The sequence below is a fragment of the Gopherus flavomarginatus genome, chromosome 24 (genome assembly GCF_025201925.1).
Source record: "Gopherus flavomarginatus isolate rGopFla2 chromosome 24, rGopFla2.mat.asm, whole genome shotgun sequence".
In the NCBI taxonomy this organism is placed as follows: domain Eukaryota; kingdom Metazoa; phylum Chordata; order Testudines; family Testudinidae; genus Gopherus; species Gopherus flavomarginatus.
In genome coordinates, this window is record NC_066640.1 from 14,837,393 (window position 1) to 14,859,150 (window position 21,758).

Sequence of the window (21,758 nt, forward strand, 5' to 3'; positions counted from 1 at the left end):
CTAAGGCCTTGGCTACACTGGCGCTTTACAGCGCTGTAAAGCGCCACTGTAAACAGTGCCGCAGTGCTGGGAGCGCAGCTCCCAGCGCTGCAAGCTAAACCCCATCAGGATGTGAAGTACATGCAGCGCTGGGAGAGCTCTCTCCCAGCGCTGGCGCTGCGACCACACTCGCACTTCAAAGCGCTGCCAAGTTTCAAGTGTAGCCATACCCTAACTCAAGTTACATCAGCAGAAAGCTAGAACAATGTTGCTGAAGTTAGTGGAGTTACTCTGGATTTACAACAGTATAACCTAGATCAAAATCTGGATCAGAATCCAGCACCACCAGATTTAACACAATTACTGGCTTGTCCTAACAGTCAGCAGTACTGCAATTTTCCCTTATATCTGCTTTTTGACTTGCACGCAAAAACTAGAGTCACATTCTCTTCACTTACCTCCAAGAGTCCCATTTAAATTGGGCTAAAACTTTCTAAAAATGTAAGAGTTTGGACAGTGGGATTCAGAATGAAGGGGAGGGAGGAGTAGTGCGAAAAGAGAAAGATCTCTGAAAGTGAAGAGTATGTTATTTTTACATGAGGGTTTTCCGCACAAATTTAAGAAGTATCAAAATATGGAGGTGGAAGCCAAAGGAAGTGCTAATCACTGGGAATATAACAGCATTTATGCAAACTGAACACTGGCTGTTCTAAACTCTTCCCAAAAAAATTCTCCGCAAGTTACAAGCGTGTTCACAGAACTCAGCTGCAGTAAGATGATAAATTTCATGATAATCCTTTTTAAAACATCTTTTTATACACATTCAGAATGCTTGGCTCCCACAAGTCTGATATCATAATAAGGGTGGAGTGTCCTTCTGATGAGAACAGAGATAATCTCTTGTGAATCTCATGAACACAGGAAGTAATAGTTCAAGAAAATTGCCAGTTTGCAGTTTCCATACTAAATTTTAGGCCTTGGCTACACTGGCGCTTTACAGCGCTGCAACTTTCTCGCTCAGGGGTGTGAAAAAAACATACCCCTGAGCGCAGCAAGTTACAGCACTGCAAAGCACCAGTGTAAACAGTGCCCCAGCGCTGGGAGCAAGGATCCCAGCGCTGCAAGCTAATCCCCATGGGGAGGTGGGGTACGTGCAGCGCTGGGAGAGCTCCCTCCCAGCGCTGGCGCAGCGACCACACTCGCACTTCAAAGCACTGCTGCGGGAGCGCTCCCACAGCAGCGCTTTGGAGTTTTGAGTGTAGCCAAGCCCTTATATACAAATTCAAACTTAGCCATTCCAGAATCAGTCCGTACTTTCAAGTTAAATATACTGTGAATTAAAGATTTAATCTAATTTATAATTTAAAATAAAAAACATTAGTGATATTAAACTTCTCTGATTAAAGGGCTACCAGGAATTCTCTTAAATACATAAAGTTACACTACAGAAGAGTCTTCAGGCAGTTTGCTAGTACAAATCTGTCTCAACTGAAATGAGATTGCATGGAGCAGCACTCCAAGCAGTCTCCAAATAAGGCACATTTCAAAGAGCTCAGGAACTGCCCCTCCTAAATGACCATCTGTGAAACAGAAACAATATCCTAGAAGTATTTACAGTTGCCTGGAAGTTTTTGGGCTGGCACCCACACTTACTATTCAATAGCTAATACAGTGTCTCCTATAGGAAATGTGGTGGTGGTCCCAGTCCAGCTCCCTCTTTGCGCACCCACATCAATGAAAAGCCACCATACCATAATCGTTACCCTTGTTAGTCATCTGAGCAGAGGCCATGGACCACATGGGTAGTTGAGACCAAACTCCCCTCTCATTCTAAAGATGGACCCTGTAGATCAGGAGTAAGGCATACCAGCAGGGCAGCAAGAAAGTTTGTCAATCCAAATGCCCAAGTTCTGACTGACCTGTGGATGTCACAGTCTCCAAGGCTGTCAGTCTGGCACCTTTCTCCAACCCTAAATTAAACACAAAATTTAATAACCTCAAGACTGGCCAGTTTGTTTCCACAAGGAATTTGAGACTGTCTCCCAAAGTAAACAAGACTTCTCACTGTCCACTACTCTCATGAAGATAAGCAAAGCAAACAGAATCTTAAAAGGAAAGATAAGTGAATAGTGTATAAGAGATTCACATATATGGATTTGGACTTGACAGCATAGCCTTCGGCAAAAAACTTCATACGCCAACCATTCACTACATAAAACAAAATCTATTCAAGCCTTCAAAAAATTAAAGTACATTGTTTTTTCTGCCTGTGTTTAGAAGCTTCCCAAAACTATACAATAGTTTAACTCTGAACATAAAATCATTTTTAACTACAGAAGAATAGCCCTCTTGTTCAGACTTTTGAAATTCACTTTGCATTTTTACACTAGAAATCTTGAGAACAAGGTAATCACTCTGATTAATCTATTTACTAAGATTCCAGGATTGTCATTGTCTCTTTCTCTCTGAAGCATAGAATGTCTGTTGAATCAGTGTGAACCAATGAAAACAGCTAAAAGCATGGCCGAGAGCTCTTTTTGTTTAGATTACCACCAGGTTTTGCAGTCTGTTACTATTCAAATTTTAAGTTCTCAGCTGTTTTAGACTTTTTACAAATTACACCCATACAACAGCACAGACCCTCACCCAGGATTATTTAAGACAGTTACACCTCCCTCAGTCACAGAGTCTCTTATTTACTAACATCACCCTACCCACAAGTGATCTAGAATTTTTATCTGATTTATAAATCTGTTTTTCTTTTTAATTGTGATCACAAAAGTAGTCGCACAACCATGAAAAAAAGAAAAGAAAATGTCTACCCATATATCCTCTCCTAAGAAGAAAAATTTAAAACCAGTACTCCCATTTGTACAAACTCTGCAAGTATCCTGCAATCTGATACTTGCAGGCAGACCAACATATACCCACATAGAGACCTATTACAAATCAGAAGCACAATACTAATGAAATGGTACCATCCTACTACATAAGAGCACCCATACTGGGTCAGATCAATGTCAAGTATCCTGCATTCCAACAGTGGCCAATGTCAGGTGCTTCAGAGGCAGTCAGAGGCTAGGGACACCCAGAGCACAGGGTTGCATCCCCGACCATCCTGGCTAATACTTTTAGCCTCAAGGTATTTTACACCTTATTAGGCTAAATATCCAGGACGTCCTTAGGCAAGTTAGTCACTCACGCAGCATCATAATTGGGAGAACTGGTTAACGTTTGTCATTAAACTCCTTAGATGGTTTTTGGCCTTGAATGACATGACTGCCTGATGAAGCGTATAGAGTATTACTTGTTGCTTTTGCTTTTTTAATTTTTCTGGTCCACATCAACTTGGGATCCCTTATGTTCAAGGATACCAGATTATATATGAAGTGAAAAATAATATGGTGAAACACTATAAGAGACAAAGTCCACATTCAAACTAGTAGATTTTTTTCCGCGCCTGCTGGGCACGGCTTACTGTACAGCAAGACAATACGGGTAAGCACGCTTACTGCACTAAAGAGGACAGTGACTAGAGTTCGCCTTCAGCACAACACCACGAAACACAAACTGCAAAAGGGAGTCCAATTTTCGATGCTATCATTGCTTTGTAAACTAATAAAATGTCTCACCATCAATTAACACAATTTTAAAAAAAGCAGCAAACATTTAGGCCCACAGGAACAATTCACAAATAAGTGTACAGCTGCTTGAATACAGAGGACAGCCAGGAAGTGGCATCTTGTATTACGCTGGAAACAGCGAAGGGTGAGTTACAGTGACTATTATATCGTTCATTACATGTCTTGAAGTATCTGCCCTGAATGTTTGGAAGAAACTCCCTGCACACATAAAAGAAGTAATCTCGTTATTCTCTTTCAAATCCCTCCTTAAAAAACTCTTCCTCATGATGCTTACAAAATACTTGACAACAGTTAGGCTGATAGTGTGCTGAGATCACTGCCTATTATGCAGGCTGTTTCTTTGTATTCTCCCATCTGTCTATCAGCCTCTAGTCTTATACTTAACGTTTCTTGGGGCAGTGACTGTTTTCTGTTGTGTTTGCACAGAGTCTAGTACAATGGAGTCCTCGTCCATGACTAATGTTCCTACTCACTATGATAATAAAAATAATTGTAGTAGTAAGTGCAAATGGGATGTTCAATACTGAACAGTTAAGGGGAGGAAAAAATTTAGTCTAATGAACTTAGCAAGAACAGTTGAGAGAAATTTCAAACACTGTAAATCAAGACAAGCATATTATCTATAACTGAAATTGCTGGTTTTGTGGTTTCTTTTGAACATACCTACCCACCACACCAAAAAGATAGACACACACACCTCTAATGGTAGAACTCTGACATTAAGATGAAAACAAATATTCCTTTCCATTCCTGACTGGGTGTAGAGGTGAAGAAATAACTGCTAATTTGCAAGGGTCATCAAAAGGAAAATGTGTAAGACTTTTCCATCAATTTAATCAGCAATTCTAGGTCAATGCAGTTCAATTTCCAATTATAATCTAATGATCATGTGGGTTAAATATGGATCCTTGATTTGTCTTTTTTTACTGAAGAGAGAGTACAAATCTCTTTATTTTTAAACAATTTAATTCTGACTTTGAGCATCTATAGTCACCTAATCAAATGCAAGAATTTTTCAGATTGTCAAAAACCCCAGCATTCAGCTTCTACCCTGGCTAGTTTACGTGCTAGAATTCTGGACGTAGTTTCTTTTTACTTCAGAAAACGGCAAGTTGTATGTTCTGCAAATAAACCTGAATGACTAGATCAGAGTGTGTGTGTGTGTTAGTGTGAGTGTGAGAGAGAGAGAGAGAGAGAAATAATTTTTAAAATAAAATTTCCTTATCCAAGGCCATGACCCTGAAAACTGTTACACACAGGCAGACCCATTCAGAACCCACTGAAGTCGATGGGGATCCATCAAGAGGAGACCAATTTCTCTTTATGATTCATATTCACTAGCACAAGGCTTCAATCTCTAGACTGAAAACCCAATAAGAGAATGTTTACATCCAGATGAAAGCTGTTAAAACATTTGAAGTGTCATAATTTTTATTTTTTAGCAAACCTAAATTTCAGGCCATACTACTTAGTTGTTAGACTAGTTGTGGAAAATGTTAAATGCTCATGACAGTATATTGATTTTCTCTGTAAAGCCGCTAGTGTGTTCATTCATCAGAAGACACTGTTACTATATATTGTGCAAGAATGGAAACAGCACAGCCAGCTTTTTCACAATTCTACTAGAAGAGTGCAGACAGACTGCACAGCAGAGTCTGTATCAAAGAAAAAAAAAAAAAAACAAATCCCTTCTCCTCTCCCTGTTTCCATGCTGTTACAATTGGAAAGCAACTCCAGCAAGCGAAGCTTTCTAAAAGACACTGATTGCCTGCAAATCCTAATGCTGATCAGACAGCAGTGTCTGGATCCAGACTGACAGATGTTCTTCCAACAGGACTGGCACAGGAAGTGAAAGCCTGAAATTAGAGCAAAGTTGTAACCTACAGTGATAGCACCTGTTCTTTCCAGAGCACTCAAGGGACATAACGTATTCCACCACCACCTTTATAGTGAAATGTTTTGTAAGTTTTATTTTCTTGTGCGATTTTTTTGTTGTTACTCATAGAACAGAAGAGTAATAACACTGGCTACAACCAGACAGGGTAGATAGGACTGTGTGAAAGTTTCCCTACTTGCATCCGCCAATGTCTTCAAACTTGAGCTGTGATGCCATTAATATTCAAGTGCTGTAGGTTCTACAGCACAGACAACTAAGCCAAAACAGGAAGCCAAACGACTACTACAAACCAAGTGAAAATTACTAAAAAAACCCTCCTATCTATAACACGTTAGAAGTTATCAGCCAGTGACAAAAGCAACGAAAACGGTTTTTGCTACATAGCTATATTTCATTGGAGCTTTTTTTTTAAAATCCCACACCTTTTCAATATCAGAGCAGTAAAGTACGTACATACCCGTTGGTGGGGCTCACAATTTCCAACAAAAGGTCCCACTCTTGCAATTAACTACACATGGGTGGACTATTGCACCTGTACGTAGCTCCACTGACATCAGCAGTCCATCTACATGCTATCAAATGTAATACTCAAGTCCAAGAGCCTTCCCAATGCACTAAAAATTCATCTATACAACTTCTCAAACCCTTTGAAAACATCTTTGTTCTAAGTGCACTGCAACTTCAGCTAACCACAAGGTCTCTAAGGCTAAGGACTTGGCAAAACCCTATGCAGGTCATTTAAGATGGGATAAAAACATTAAGAAATATGCACTGAACATAAGAATGGCCACACTGGGTCAGACCAGTGGTCCATCTTGCCCAGTATCCTGTATTCCAAGAGAGGATGTCGCCAGATGCTTCAGAGGGAATGAACAAAACAGGGCAATTATTGAGTGATTCATCCTGTCATCAATTCCCATCTTCTGGCAGTCAGATGTTTAGGGTCAACCAGAGCATTGGGTTGCATTCCTGACCATCTTGGCTAATAGCCGTTGATGGATCTATTCTCCATGAACATATCTAATTCTTTTTTTTAGCCTAGTTATATTTTTGGCCTTCACAACATTCCCTGGTAATGAGTTCCACAGGTTCACTATGCACTGTGTGAAGCATTTCCTCATGTTTGTTTTAAACCTACCATCTATTAATTTTCTTGGATGACATCTGGTTTCTGTGTTATGTGAAGGGTTAAACAACCCTTCTCTATTCACTTTCCACACCATTCATAATTCTGTATACCTATCATATCCCCTCCCTTAGTTGTCTCTTTTCTAAGCTGCACAGTCCCAGTCTTTTTAATCTCTCATGTGATTCTGCTTTGGACGAAAGGAACGGACTAGTTCATTGGTTTTAAAACACTGGGGTGCACCTCCATGAGGGAGGCAGGATGAGGTTATCAGGGGAGCAGTGAACAGGATGGAGTAGAGGTGCTTCCGAGTCAGTCACATCGTGCAGGTCACTGCAGGCCCCATCTGGTGACAGAGTTAGGAGGCTGCTGCCAACACTTGCAGCTTGGGAACTGGGCTTTGCTCAAGTTCAGGTCAGGCAGACAGCATGTAGGCAGCTGGGCATCCTTCAGGTGCCTCTGCATACACACTGCAGAGGTACTGGATTTGATGGGAGCAGGAGAGGTCGCTACAAAGCTGCAGCAAGGAGGAAGTAGAGCCTCTCCAGCAGCAGCAGATCATCTTCCTGTGCTCAGCAGCAAGTAAGAGGAAAGGGGCAGATGGGCACCTGCTAGTTGCTCCTGACAGAAGTGTGACTGGGGGAGGAGTGAATGCATCAGAGGCACCCTTGCCTCTTCACCTCCTGCAGGCACCCGGCAACAACCCACCTCCTACTTCCCACACAGTCTGTCCCTTGTATCTTCCTAGGCACCCATCGCATCTTCCCATGCACTCATCAGCCCTGCCTCCTACTCCTCCCTGCACTGCCAAAGGGCAGAGGGGAGCGTGCATGGAATGTGACTCTCCGAAAGAAGGAAAAAGCAAAAAGAAAGTTTAGAATCTCTGGACTGGATAACAAATTCCCATTTCTAGTGTCCATGATTCTGTAAGCCATCGTTGCTGTAAGAATATTATAGCAGAGCTATAAAAAGGTAACAATTATACACACAAAATTTGTTAAAATCAGTGCCAGTCAAATGACACCCAATCATAAGAACTCAGAGTTGAGGTATTTATTGATAGAAGCTTAGTCAGCAATCATTCATTTGATTCCCTGCCAGCTAGGCTTCTGAACTTGCTGAGGTATTCACTGCATCCTTACAGTTACAAAGCAGCCAAGAATTACTACAGTCTTTCATGAGTTTACAGAGGGTTTTTTCTGCCTTCTTAATGAAGAGATTATTTTTGAGACCTCGGCTCATTTCACTGAATCATTTCTTCTCTTATGCTTCATCTGTAAATTCCATAAAGCTAGACCTCCATGACATTCTAGATTTGCCCTCATAAGCTTAAAACAAATCTTCAAGGTGGCCTCAATTATAAGGTTATTTGTCTCATGAATAAAGCAATATTATAATTACACACACAGATCACCTCTGCAACAGGAGATATTGTTGCTGTTATATAAAAGTTACCTTTTTTATTCTGGGAGCTGCAATTATGCATTTTAGGAGTGAAAATATTTATTATTCATACATCATGCTAAATTTGCATGATACGTCAGACAAAATTCCTTTTGCATATGAATATGAATCCAGATATGACATAGCAGAGAAATATGGGTGGGTGATTTAATAGAGAACTGTCACTTTTTTTTTTTTTTTCCCTATTAGCCAAGACTAAAGTCTTCTGGAAAATGAACAAGCGAACAAGTATAACCTATCTGAGTGCCTACATATCTTGCAGCATTTATTTAAAAAAAAAATTACCATTTAACAGATTGTTTTTCTAAGTTTAAATACACTTTGCTATTTTTAGTTAACAAAAGTTTACAGTTTAAAACCAAGTCACAACTCAGTAACAAGAAAAATCAGGATACAGACTTAAAAAAGAGTGACTATTCTCTGCTCTATCACTGGGCATGGAGCCAAGCTACGCTACAATACAAACCAAACCTTATTTGTGCTTAAAAAAATGTGTGCACACACACAAATCAGATCTACTGCCAGTTCTCAAATGTCACCCTTTGTTTTTGAAAAATATCCAGCCAAAAGGAGAATGTCTACCACTGACAATTAAATGTAAAATCTCAACCTGGACTCAGACTTGAAACTTATTGGTTAGTTTATTATGAAAAGAACTCTCCTGTTGATATGTTTTAAGTTTAATGATGTAGAGCCACCTTTAGTCAACTGTGAACAAATAATTTTTGAAGTGTGTCTGCTCGCTGATGGACATTTCACAGGATGATCTGGAATGAAGTGAGCCTCCCTAATACCTGCTCTTTGCCCCAAGCCCTGCTCCTCAAATAGAAAGGTCTCAGTAAAGATCAAACAAAAGCAGAGATGCTCTCATTAAGCAAGATAAAAATAAGCTTTTATGCTCCAATTTTTATTTTTAGCCACAGAACGAATATTCAGTTATATAATCCTACATGCTTTCATAAATCAAAAGGGAAACGGCATATTTACACTCTTTAACATGTACTATGAGGGCACATGGCTGTACACCACAGATAGGTAGCTGGGAGCATGCCTAGTGTGATCCATTAGTTCAAACGTTATTGTTACAAAATGAATAAAATGATTCATCCACTGTGGAGTCTTGTGTTCATTCACACTGGGGAGAAGGTTATTTAACCATGTCAGTGCTACCAAATTTATACTTCACCAAGCCCAGTGATGTCACAATCTTTGCAACATGCCTTTCCCTTTGACAGTTCTTTAAATTAGGACTATACTTGATCTTCAGCCTGCGACCCTCATGCTGCACCTCAAGAACTGTACTGACTTTACAAGATGAGGAACAAGCCCCCTTAAGTCCGGAAACACTTGGCAAGCCCAGAATGCTGAAAGCTCACATAGATTTAATCCTTTTGCTGTACAAATGAAAAGATTAACCGAGTTTGAATTCCGTGCACAAGGGTGGGAATCAGGCACTTTTCAAAATGTCCTCCTCAGTCTCCCTCTCAGATGGGAGAATGCTACAAAATTAAAATCTCTCTATTGTGGGTTTCCTGCAATTGTGTCCTTGCAATGAGCTTTGAAGCAATCTGACGGTCTCTGGATATACAGATAGTAAAGGGTAAAGAACCTGATAACCCACTCTATTCAACAGTATTAAAAGCAATAAAAGTGGCCTCAGGGTGCCACTGAGGAAAAAGAAAAGGGAGCTCTAGTCCATTGCCTTGACCCCTGCCCCAAGATCTTCTCAAAAGAACCAGCCCACTGGAGGTGTCAAAGCACAATCTGAGGGATTTCAGTGCATCAGAACAATTACAAATGAAAACAATGAAGAATCCTCTGTAGAGCTACACACCTCTGCAAGTATCTCTTTCTAACCTGATGCCTCTGAAGAGCTGACAGTAGATAATCAGTTGCCTCAAACAGCAACACACCTTCTTGAACTACCTGGGCATGATTCTAAGCTAGCTGATGTCTTGGGCAGATAGTGGTTTGGGGCATCCAATTCTAATTTATCTCCCTTCTGAAACCTTGATAATCCAGAGGAAAAAAAAACACATCACTAATAATACAGTAATTATATGTTGGGAATCCAAATGAATTGAAGATTTACCTACCATCACAGCACTTTGCCATTAGCATACCCAACTACTAACATGCAGAAGACTCTCAAGCAGCCTCAAAAATTAAGGTATGTGGGAATATCAGGGAGGGTATTCTCCCAGACACCAAGAAAACAGAGATGGGATTAATTGGCAAGAAAGTAAATATCTAGGAACACTTCCTAATAAAATATATGAACTTTTCTAGTACCTTTCATTCAAGACCCTACAAGTATTTTGCAAACATTATTCCCATTTTAAAGGGGGGAAAAGCACAAGAAGGTTAAGTGACATGCCCAAGGCCACACACTAAGTTACTGACTGAAACTGGAGCTCTCAGCTCAGGAGACTTGGCTCCCAATAACCTAATCAGTAGACTACAATTCCTCTGAATAGCAAAGTGATCATGTTTATGAAATTTGTAAGGGTACTCCATAAATTAAAAATGTTCCACTCTATTCCTCCCCACCAGCCACAACAAATCATAAAAAATTAAGGTTTTATGATGTTGTAGTTTTTAAACAATGCACAGGATTGTTCTGGGGAGAGAGAAAAAAATGTATTCCTAGGAAATCAGTTATAAGCAGTTCTATCATAGTTATTCAGTGATAGCATTATGAGTTATAAAGTAGTGATGCATTTTCAAACATCTTTGGTTGACAAAATATGCTCTTTCCAATGCTAATTTGACACTAAACAAGTGCCAATGGAGACCTTTAAAAATGTCTTGTTTGGAGTTGTCATGCATAGCATGTTTAGTACTATAGGAAAGATGATTTTAAACAAACCAAACAACTATATTAAACACTAGCCTCCTGAATTCCATTGTTTCAACTACATGGAGGTCTCCACTTCCGCCACCACTCTCTGAAATGTACACTAGTCTTTAGACTGCATTTGTTTGCTGAAATGCAAGTAGTTTAAGAGCAAAGCAGCACAAAGGATGCACTGTTGAGGTCACAACCGGTTGTTGTCACAAAGTGAACACTGTTGCATGGTTAGCAAAAACTGCAATAGAATATCTTGACAGCCTATTTCTTTTCACCTAGTTCTTCCAATGCCACCAGCTAGCATATATTTATCTGTAAAACAGCTACTTTAGCACATTTATGAAACTAGAGTAATATTACAGCCACGAGAAGCTGAATTTTTATTTTAAAATGTAAACCCCCATTGTTTTTTCTTCTCTCAGATATAGTTTTACATTTGCTGCACACTACACTAAAGTAGTGGGTTCCTGATGATATATTCAGTACTAAAACAAAGCCAACACAAAATAAGCTATTGTGCACCAATTAGTATTTTCATAGCTGCTCTGAGAAGACTGCTGTAATAATTCACTATTAGAAATTGCTAAAGTTGTTTCATAATTAGAGTTGAGTGATATAAGAAGATAATGCAAATTACCTTATATTAAGGACAGCAATTTGAACAAAAAATTTACTTTGATAAAATTAAAAATTTTGCTGAATCATTTTAGCATTACTGCATGTTAAAAAAATTTAAATAATTGTAATTTCTCTCAATTTACTACCACAGATACAAAATTTAAAAGCAAAAATGTTAATGGCAAGAAGATTTAAGAAGCTGCTACTAAATCATAACTGAATTTAAACAAGTGTATGTCATCTTGAAATTTCTAAGGAATAACATCTTACAAGTACCTTACATGTTCTCAATGTAGACACTTCACTGAAGAGTACAAATAATTGATAGAATTATTGTGCTCAAACATTGAAAGCTGAAATGCCACCTTACAGTCACTGATCCTGCACAGAGTTTCAGTGGGGCTCCATCTGGGCATGAGTCCACTCAGACCAAGATCGGTGAAGAAGGAAGTCTTTACTCTCTTTAAAATGTAGGTAATAGTTTGCAACAAAATCAATTAGACAAATAGATGGGCTCTAGCACTAATTACTTATTTCCTATTTTAAAGGTAGTATTTTGTCAATCAGTATTTTGTCACCCTGCTTTCTCCCAATTGGCACAGTCAAATCTAAGGTGATTTAAAAAAAAAAATCAAGATGCCAAGGAAAAAGGTGATGTTTTTGTCCTGTGGGAAATGAGATGCAGCTGGCAACAGAGAAGTTGTGAGAACTTATCTTAAGTCTTTTCTGCTGTAAGAAACTAAACCATTACTGAGCATGGTTTTATGCAATGATTCCCCCAAACCAGGACTGAAAACAGCTGACTGTACAAAACTGTTTTCCCTTGCTTTCTTCCACCAAATCGCAATCACACTTTCTGAAATAGTACTGAAAATGGTCTGCACCTGATCTACATTAAAACATTTTTAAGGGAAACATGTTGCTAAAACATTTTCAGCAACTGTTAGATATCATAGTATAGACATGGTTTTGTGGTCCAGTCCTATAACCCCTTATTCATGCAGGAGGTTCTTATTCACATGAGCAGTTCTCCACTCAGGTCAACAGGCCAAGTTTTGTAACTATAACCAGCACTAAGTCAAAATTACAGACTTTGGTTATAAACAGGACAGTGAAAAATTAACAACCCAAAACAACTTTTGGGGATCTTAACTATGGAAAAACCTGCTCTCAAAACTAATGGTTCTCAACTATTGGTCTATATCCCAATACTGCAACTTCTGAAATTTGTGTCTGGGATGTCAAGAATGCATTTTACTGGGAAGGAAAACTTGAGTTCAATGTCAAACAACTGGAAGAGCTGAGCATACATATCTTTCAGAATGGATTTGCTTGTAAACTGAAAAAAGAATGAGGAGTACTTGTGGCATCTTAGAGACTAACAAATTTATTTGTCTCTAAGGTGCCATAAGTACTCCTCATTCTTTTTGCTGATACAGACTAACACGGCTACCACTCTGAAACTTGTAAGCTGAGTAACTGCTATGAAGGCAAGCCACCATACGGACTGTTCAGCACCAGAGCTAAAGAAACAACTTTAAAGACAGAACTTGTTTAACTGAATATGGTGTTCTCCTACTATCAGTTACAAGATGCTGTTAAAAATAACAGATTTTTACAAATGTAATTTCTTGTGTGTGTATAGAATCTAACAAAACACTATGACCCTAAATACAAGAACACTGCAACTTTATAGGAAAACACTTCCTCTAAGAAAATTCAGTAAAAAGAATGCATGTAAATGACAAGAAGAAATTTTCCCCCTTTGTTTTTTCAAACAAAAAGTAAGCAAGTTTATAGTAAGAAATACTACACTGGTAAATAAAGTATGTATGTTTTATACTATGGCATATCATCAGCCAATCAAGTCTATTTCCCTTGGACAAGGCAGACTAGTTAAGGAACACAGAGTGATGCACAAGAACAGAAACTCTTTATTCCCTTGTGGGTAATTAACTTTCATGTTCACACAATGCAATTTACACTAAGTCTTACAAAGAATGAATAACATTTGGTACAATTATTCTGCACATTTAATTCTCCCTAAACTTGTGAGTACAAGTACAAAATGCACAAAGCCAATGGACACACAGTATGGCCTCTTGGACATCTAAGCCCTGATTCTGCAACCTGTTACATACCGGCAGACACCTGCACACAAATCCCCAATCACTTCACAAACAGGCAATTGCAGGATTATGGCTTTAGTCTATGTCCTGCCACAGAAATTCAGTTACCACACTGGAAGATTATGAACCAGCCGTAAGTGACCTAGTATTTGTCTTAGAGATGTGGTATCCAGGGACCTGAGTCTTTCTTTAGAATTATGAAGGACTTAAATGGGAGGACCTTTACCGGCCCACCCACCTCCCCCAAAAAACCTAGGGAACTAAAAGTCAAAATTCATATGTACATTTGAGGAGAAACCTCAGTCTAAAATTCGGCTAACTTCCTTTATAACTACGTATTGATAGATACATGTTTACAATACGTAAACTGTCTTCTGTTAAAAAAAGAAAAGAAATATCATGAACCGCACAAGCACAAAACATCTTTAAATCCATTAACAGTGAATTTAAAAAAAAAATTTAAAATACAGTGCCATAGAAGACCATTCTAATACCACATGATTTTCTAATGGCTAACTTTTTTTTTAAATCCGTTACATGTCTTTTGTAATCAGACTCTGCTACATCATTTGTGTGTTGATTTATAGGTAATATTTAAATTACCACCAAAGTACAATATCAAATAATAATTGTTGTTCTGCTTAAGAAATTAGCAGCTAAGATCTGAAATAAAATAAAAAAGTGACTAAGCATTTTAGACACTGATTAAATAATGTAGCGGTCAGATCTCTCAAACCCTTATAAGTGAAGTACCGTGCTTACTACCACAAGTAGTACTATCGACATAAATGGGACTACCCACAGTGTAAAGCACTACCCACAGCATTTGCAGGGTTAGGCCTTAGCTTCCCATGATATATTACTTGAATATATTTTAGCTTTACATATATGTGCAATGACTATCCACCTAGTTAGCATTTTCATCAAATTCTTTTAACAAAAACAAACACTATCTTAATAAAATTAAACACTGTATCACCATTATTAATTTTTAGCCTGCCTTTTAAAAATATGGATGAGCATTCCTGGTTTAACTAATCTTTTAAATACTGTTTTGCATAATGTCTATATTTGATTGCTTGCAAATTGTGTGTTCTATGAATATAAGACATATTGCTCTTTTACACAGGCTTTAATTCAAAATACAAGTAATTAAATTCTCTCTCACTTTACACAACAATTTTATTGTATATATACACACAAATGTATTGATATCGTACCCTGTTTAATCATTCATTTTTATTTAATTTTACTTCAGTCATGAGGCTACATCTACATTAAGTTTACTGTTGTCGCTTTGTGTGTTTAAGATTGAAAGATCAATTTAAAAACGTCATTGTCGTATAAAAATTCAAGCATTTAGGCTTAGTCAAGGTGAAATTTGAACAAGTATTTCACAAAAGTAATTTTCAGTAACTAACACTGAAAAAAAACAGGTAATGTAGGCATGCACCATTTTCTCACTTCTTAAACATATACAAAAGCAGCAAAGAGTCCTGTGGCACCTTATAGACTAACAGATGTATTGGAGCTTGAGCTTTCGTGAGTGAGTACCCACTTTATCGGGTGGGTATTCACCCACAAAAGCTCATGCTCCAATACATCTGTTAGTCTACAAGGTGCCACAGGACTCTTTGCTGCTTTTACAGATCCAGACAAACACAGCTACCCCTCTGATACTTAAAACATATACAAACACTGTAACAGTACCATCACATGGATTGATATGACACTGGATTATGTGTTTTAGAACATAAGAAAACAAATGCGTGCCATTGTGGATCACAGGCTTATTGTTATTATTATTAGGGGTCCTCAGATGAAGAGTACTGTTATTAGTATTAAGGTTGAATGAAACATCTCCATGTATTTCCATTACCATTGGCGTTTTATCCACCACACAAACTTTTACACAAGAGTCCTGGAATAATGCAAAATTTTTCCAACTGTTGACATGAAGCTAGTTTTTTGTTTACTTCCTTGTTTATGAACCAGCATCATCTATGTCAGCATAGCTCTCAGAGCAGTGCTCACTTAGTTAACACGGCTGAGTCCAGAAGAGGGAGCTCAAATACTGTTTTGGCCAAGATCCCTCAAATCCTAGTGACTTACAAAAAATATAAAACAAACAGCTAGAATCCAGGGGACATCTCCAACTGGATGAGAACCCCCTTTAACAGGCGGATGACATTCTGTGCCTAAACTGCTTTTTTAGACCCTGAATTTCCTGACATTTGAAGGTCCAAATATGAATACCAACATTACTTGAATTTGTGTGTGCGCTAACATTTTGGTCCATATAACCTTGAAAAATGGATTAATATTTATAAAGGAATATTAAGGCTTTTACTTGATCATTTAAGATGACACATGCAGTGGAAAGCCTCATCAGGCTGTGCTGTAGTAGATATTTTGTGGGGAGATTGATGTGGATAGCCCATTCAACAAAAGAAAGTAGTAATTGGTAGGGGGAAAGCTGTTGGAAGTTCATGCCCTGTCCCAAAAAACGGGCTCTCCACAAAAAAGCCACTCCCCAACGTTAAAAATAGCTCCTACTCTCTGTTTATGATATTAAAGTGCACAATAAAGAGAAGTTCTTTTCACTTTGGTAAGATGGGGTCTCACAGATCTCTCCAATTACAGGCACAAAGATCAATTCCATTTGAGTTTAGTGTGTTCCCTGTATTAGCCACTCACCTCCTTCTCCCCACACACGCTGCCTCAGTTAATTAAAAAAAGCTAAACAAAACAAAAAACATGCTCCCAAGTTCTCTCTGCTGCAAGACGGGACTTCCTCTCCACTCCATCACGATGAGGCTAAGCTACCATTAAAACTAAATTAATTTAAGCTTTGGGGGAGGGGGGAAGAATGCATTTCTGGTGTGAAAAAAAATCAAGACTTTGCTGTTTCATATTTAAAATACTTTGGGGTAAGAACAAGAAAATAACATGACTTCAACAACAACAAAACCACACAAGACAGACTATATTGTATAAATAGGTGGAAGAATACCAACTCAGAAAAGCATTAGTGTGCGTATGCACAAGTCTTTGCATAGCAAGTCTTTGCCTCTGCTATGACCAATAACTAATACTAAATAGACAAGATGGGTAAACACTGCAAAAAGAAAATTGTTAATAATGAAAAAAACGAGAAATTTTGGGTTGGTTCCACAAACTGAATCAGAATAATGCATTTTCAAATTGACAGCAAAGTGTGTGGTTGCCAAGTGAAATTGAGAGCTAACTGTAAGATTGTGCTTAAAACCCTTTTTACATTGCATTTTAAACACAGATGAAATCATGCAATAAAAAAATTCACAAAGGAGACACTGTGCTCAGCTATTTGGTCAAAATTTCCATCACTTCAGAACCCAGATTCCTGAAACAAGTTTATTCAGCTTGGGTCACTTTCTCAATGCTGGTCTTCCTCAAACTAAAGATGAGTTCCATCTGCAAAATTCAGAATAGAATTTTGAACACCAATATTTGGGTATGATTGGATCTGGAATTGTGATTTGTATACATCCTTACCATATAGAAATATTTCAAACTGTGAATGCTCAGTACTGAATATCACTTTTCAATGGGCACATTTTAAGTGTATTCTTGAGATAGAATTCCTGAAACATATTCAAATCCTGAGAAGTATCTGGAGGGTTGAAAATTACAAAGCTTGTGTATATTTAACTAGATTCTTTACAAAACCCAACTTGACAAGCTCTACCAGGACAACAGCAACACAAGGGATAAGAGAAGATTCAGATAACTGCAAACATGACTAAAACTGCTTTCACTATATCCTCAACTAATACCAGGAGAAATTACACATAGCATCCTCCATTAAATGTCAACAAATAGTTTAGCGTGAACGAAGTAAGAGTAAGTAAGTATATACCATAGTAAGAGTTAGCTGATAAAAGAAATGTGCCTTTGTTTTATTAGAGACGCAAGGTGGGTGAGGTAATATCTTTTACTGGACCAGCTTCTATTGGTAAAAGAAACCAAGCTGTTTTAATTAAACCTATAAACAAGTATTTACACTATTCTGACAACAAGGAATATAAAGCAATACAGCAAATTCAACAATATGTTCCCTTTCGTGGTATGACAGATCTACAAACAGGCTTGGTTTTTTGGTTGTTTTTTTTAAAACTTAAAGCAGCATCAAAAATGTTGACACACACATAAGCTGAAGACACTAATGGAGAGTTCTCTCTCTCAACCATCACTAGATCAAAACCAGAAAAAGCCATAAGCGGTCAAAATAGCACCCTGACATTCCTGGCAAGTACTAAAAATGTATTCACTACACTGTAATTTCTAATTATGTGTTTCCCAAAGACAGCACAATACAAGACAGAGCTGAAGGTGCACTAGTTTGCACTGATGACAATTAAAACATAATGGGAAAAATATTAATGATGTTAACTCCACGCAGTCACACAGTTTTACTTATTATCAATATGGTAATACAGGTGCCTCCTCTACACCTTCTTGTGCCTGAACTCATCCAGCGTAATGTCTAAGTTCAGTTGCAAGCTACTCAAGGCAGGGACTCATCTCTCTATATTTTGTAAAGCAAAAGGAAGCTTTCAGCACTCTACAGAAGGTAGCAAGAAAGCAAATGCATATTTACATAGAAGGAGGACAAGGATCAGATTATAAACTCTTCGTGAGAGACACAATGCCTTTCTGTATGTTTGCACAGGACCAAGCACAAAAGGCCCCTGAACCTAAATATTACATGAAATCCTCCCCATACTCCTGATGGATCTCACCCCCAGATGATACTCCTCTCAGCTCAGTCTGGGCTCTCACTCACACAATGATGCTCATCATCATTCCTAGGTATGGATTCTATCCAGCAGTAATAACCAACTTCTGTTCAGCAGATGAGCATCATGGCAACTACCAAAAGCTGGACAGGGCAGAAGTGCCTGCAGAATCCCATGCCACAATCCACCCAGTCTTCACTCTTCTGTGAGCTACCAGAATACATGGCACTACCTACCATGTATATACAGTGGGGAAGCCCTGCTCTCCAGAGGGGGAAGTTAAACCAGCACTTGGACTGCACACAGCACCCCTCCTCCCTCAGCGCCCCCCACACATACACAGAGGGGGTGTCAACCGCCCCCTCCTCCCTCAGCGCCCCCACACACACACAGAGGGGGATGTCAACCGCCTCCTCCTCCCTCAGCCCCCCCACACACAGAGGGGATGTCAACCGCCCCCTCCTCCCTCAGCCCCCCTCACACACAGGGGGGGCGTCAACCGCCCCCTCCTCCCTCAGCCCCCCCCACACACAGGGGGGGCGTCAACCGCCCCCTCCTCCCTCAGCCCCCCCCACACACAGGGGGGGCGTCAACCGCCCCCTCCTCCCTCAGCCCCCCCCACACACAGGGGGGGCGTCAACCGCCCCCTCCTCCCTCAGCCCCCCCCACACACAGGGGGGGCGTCAACCGCCCCCTCCTCCCTCAGCCCCCCCCACACACAGGGGGGGCGTCAACCGCCCCCTCCTCCCTCAGCCCCCCCCACACACAGGGGGGGCGTCAACCGCCCCCTCCTCCCTCAGCCCCCCCCACACACAGGGGGGGCGTCAACCGCCCCCTCCTCCCTCAGCCCCCCCCACACACAGGGGGGGCGTCAACCGCCCCCTCCTCCCTCAGCCCCCCCCACACACAGGGGGGGCGTCAACCGCCCCCTCCTCCCTCAGCCCCCCCCACACACAGGGGGGGCGTCAACCGCCCCCTCCTCCCTCAGCCCCCCCCACACACAGGGGGGGCATCAACCGCCCCCTCCTCCCTCAGCCCCCCCCACACACAGGGGGGGCGTCAACCGCCCCCTCCTCCCTCAGCCCCCCCCACACACAGGGGGGGCGTCAACCGCCCCCTCCTCCCTCAGCCCCCCCCACACACAGGGGGGGCGTCAACCGCCCCCTCCTCCCTCAGCGCCCCCCCACCCCACACAGAGGGGGCGTCAACCGCCCCCTCCTCCCTCAGCGCCCCCCCACCCCACACAGAGGGGGCGTCAACCGCCCCCTCCTCCCTCAGCGCCCCCCCACCCCACACAGAGGGGGCGTCAACCGCCCCCTCCTCCCTCAGCGCCCCCCCACCCCACACAGAGGGGGCGTCAACCGCCCCCTCCTCCCTCAGCGCCCCCCCACCCCACACAGAGGGGGCGTCAACCGCCCCCTCCTCCCTCAGCGCCCCCCCACCCCACACAGAGGGGGCGTCAACCGCCCCCCTCCTCCCTCAGCGCCCCCCCACCCCACACAGAGGGGGCGTCAACCGCCCCCTCCTCCCTCAGCGCCCCCCCACCCCACACAGAGGGGGCGTCAACCGCCCCCTCCTCCCTCAGCCCCCCCCGCCCCACACAGAGGGGGCGTCAACCGCCCCCTCCTCCCTCAGCGCCCCCCCCACCCCACACAGAGGGGGCGTCAACCGCCCCCTCCTCCCTCAGCCCAACCGCCCCGCCCCAGCCCCCGCGGGGATGTAAACAGCCCCCACAGGCGGACACGGACTGCCCGCTCCACGGGGTCAGCCACCGCCCCGCCCCCGGCGGGGTCCCGCGCTCACTCACCCTGTGGGCCCGGGTCAGGCTCAGGTCCTTCATCACCTCCTCGAAAGCCGCCGTCTCCTCCGCCTGCTTCTGGTTGTGCAGCGCGATCTTCTCGCTGAATTTCCGCGGGTTGTTCGAGGCCGCCATCTTCCCCCGTCCGCATCCCCCGCCCCGGGCCGGAGGGGACAAGGCGCATGCGCGGGCGGAGGGGCAGGGCGGGGGGTGGAGACCAACGGCGCCCGCGCCCGAGACCGGGCGAAGTGAACCAAGTGCGCATGCGTACGCGGGGCGAACTGCAGCAGACGCCATTGCACATGCGCGGCAGCGGGCTCTCCTGCGTTCCCCGCAGGTACTGGCCCTTTAAAGATGAGTTGGGAGGGGAAGGAAGAGGAGTGGGTTGGGCACGGTCCAGCGCGCATGCGCCGTAAAGCTAGGCTCCTCTTTGCCGATTGCCATCCAGCAAGAATAGGGGGATGGGGCGGGGGGGCGGCGTCCCCTGTTCTAGCTACCCCAGCCCTGCCCGCCCCCAACCCCCCCATTCCCCCTGTCCCCCAGCCCTCCCCGCCCCCCACTTCCTCCTCCTGGCCCCCGCCAGCCCAGCCTGCCCCCAACCTCCCCATTCCCCCCGTCCCGCCTGCCCCTGACCCCCCTTCCTCCTCCTGTCCCCCCCAGCCCTACCTGCCTGCAACCCCCCCATTTCCCCGTCCCCCAGCCCAGCCTGCCCCCAACCCCCCCATTTCCCCCTTCGGCCCCCCCCGCCCTGCCTGGCCCTGACCCCCCCTTCCTCCTGTCCCCCCCAGCCCTACCTGCCTGCAACCCCCCCATTTCCCCCTGTCCCCCCAGCCCTGCCCGCCCCCAGCCCCCCATTCCCCGCGTCCCCCAGCCCCCCCGCCCCCCACTTCCTCCTCCTGGCCCCCGCCAGCCCAGCCTGTCCCCAACCCCCCCATTCCCCCCGTCCCGCCTGCCCCTGACCCCCCTTCCTCCTCCTGTCCCCCCCAGCCCTACCTGCCTGCAACCCCCCCATTTCCCCGTCCCCCAGCCCAGCCTGCCCCCAACCCCCCCATTTCCCCCTTCGGCCCCCCCCGCCCTGCCTGGCCCTGACCCCCCCTTCCTGCTGTCCCCCCCAGCCCTACCTGCCTGCAACCCTCCCATTTCCCCCTGTCCCCCCAGCCCTGCCCGCCCCCAACCCCCCATTCCCCGCGTCCCCCAGCCCCCCCGCCCCCCACTTCCTCCTCCTGGCCCCCGCCAGCCCAGCCTGCCCCCAACCTCCCCATTCCCCCCGTCCCGCCTGCCCCTGACCCCCCCTTCCTCCTCCTGTCCCCCCCAGCCCTACCTGCCTGCAACCCCCCCATTTCCCCCTGTCCCCCTAGCCCTGCCCGCCCCCAACCCCCCACTTCCTCCTCCTGGCCCCCGCCAGCCCAGCCTGCCCCCAACCCCCCCATTCCCCCCATCCCCCAGCCCAGCCTGCCCCCAAACCCCCCTTTTC

General features: G+C 43.3%; 1 protein-coding gene across 5 annotated transcripts in view; it reads right to left on the reverse strand.

Moving 5' to 3' along the window:
• CRTC1 (CREB regulated transcription coactivator 1) overlaps nucleotides 1–20,471 on the reverse strand; it is a 58,909-nt gene extending 38,438 nt beyond the window's left edge. For 4 of the 5 annotated variants that reach the window (XR_007771429.1, XM_050934493.1, XM_050934492.1 and 1 more), the window contains exon 1: nucleotides 20,294–20,471. Coding sequence is in view for 3 of the 5 variants with exons in the window: in XM_050934493.1 (XP_050790450.1) it covers nucleotides 20,294–20,419 (126 nt within the window). In the remaining 2 variants the exon portion in view is untranslated. Of the gene's footprint in view, nucleotides 1–1,898; nucleotides 1,950–20,293 lie in introns of all 5 variants that reach the window. The other variant, XM_050934494.1, reaches the window with a different exon arrangement.
• Between the last annotated feature and the right edge of the window lie 1,287 nt (nucleotides 20,472–21,758).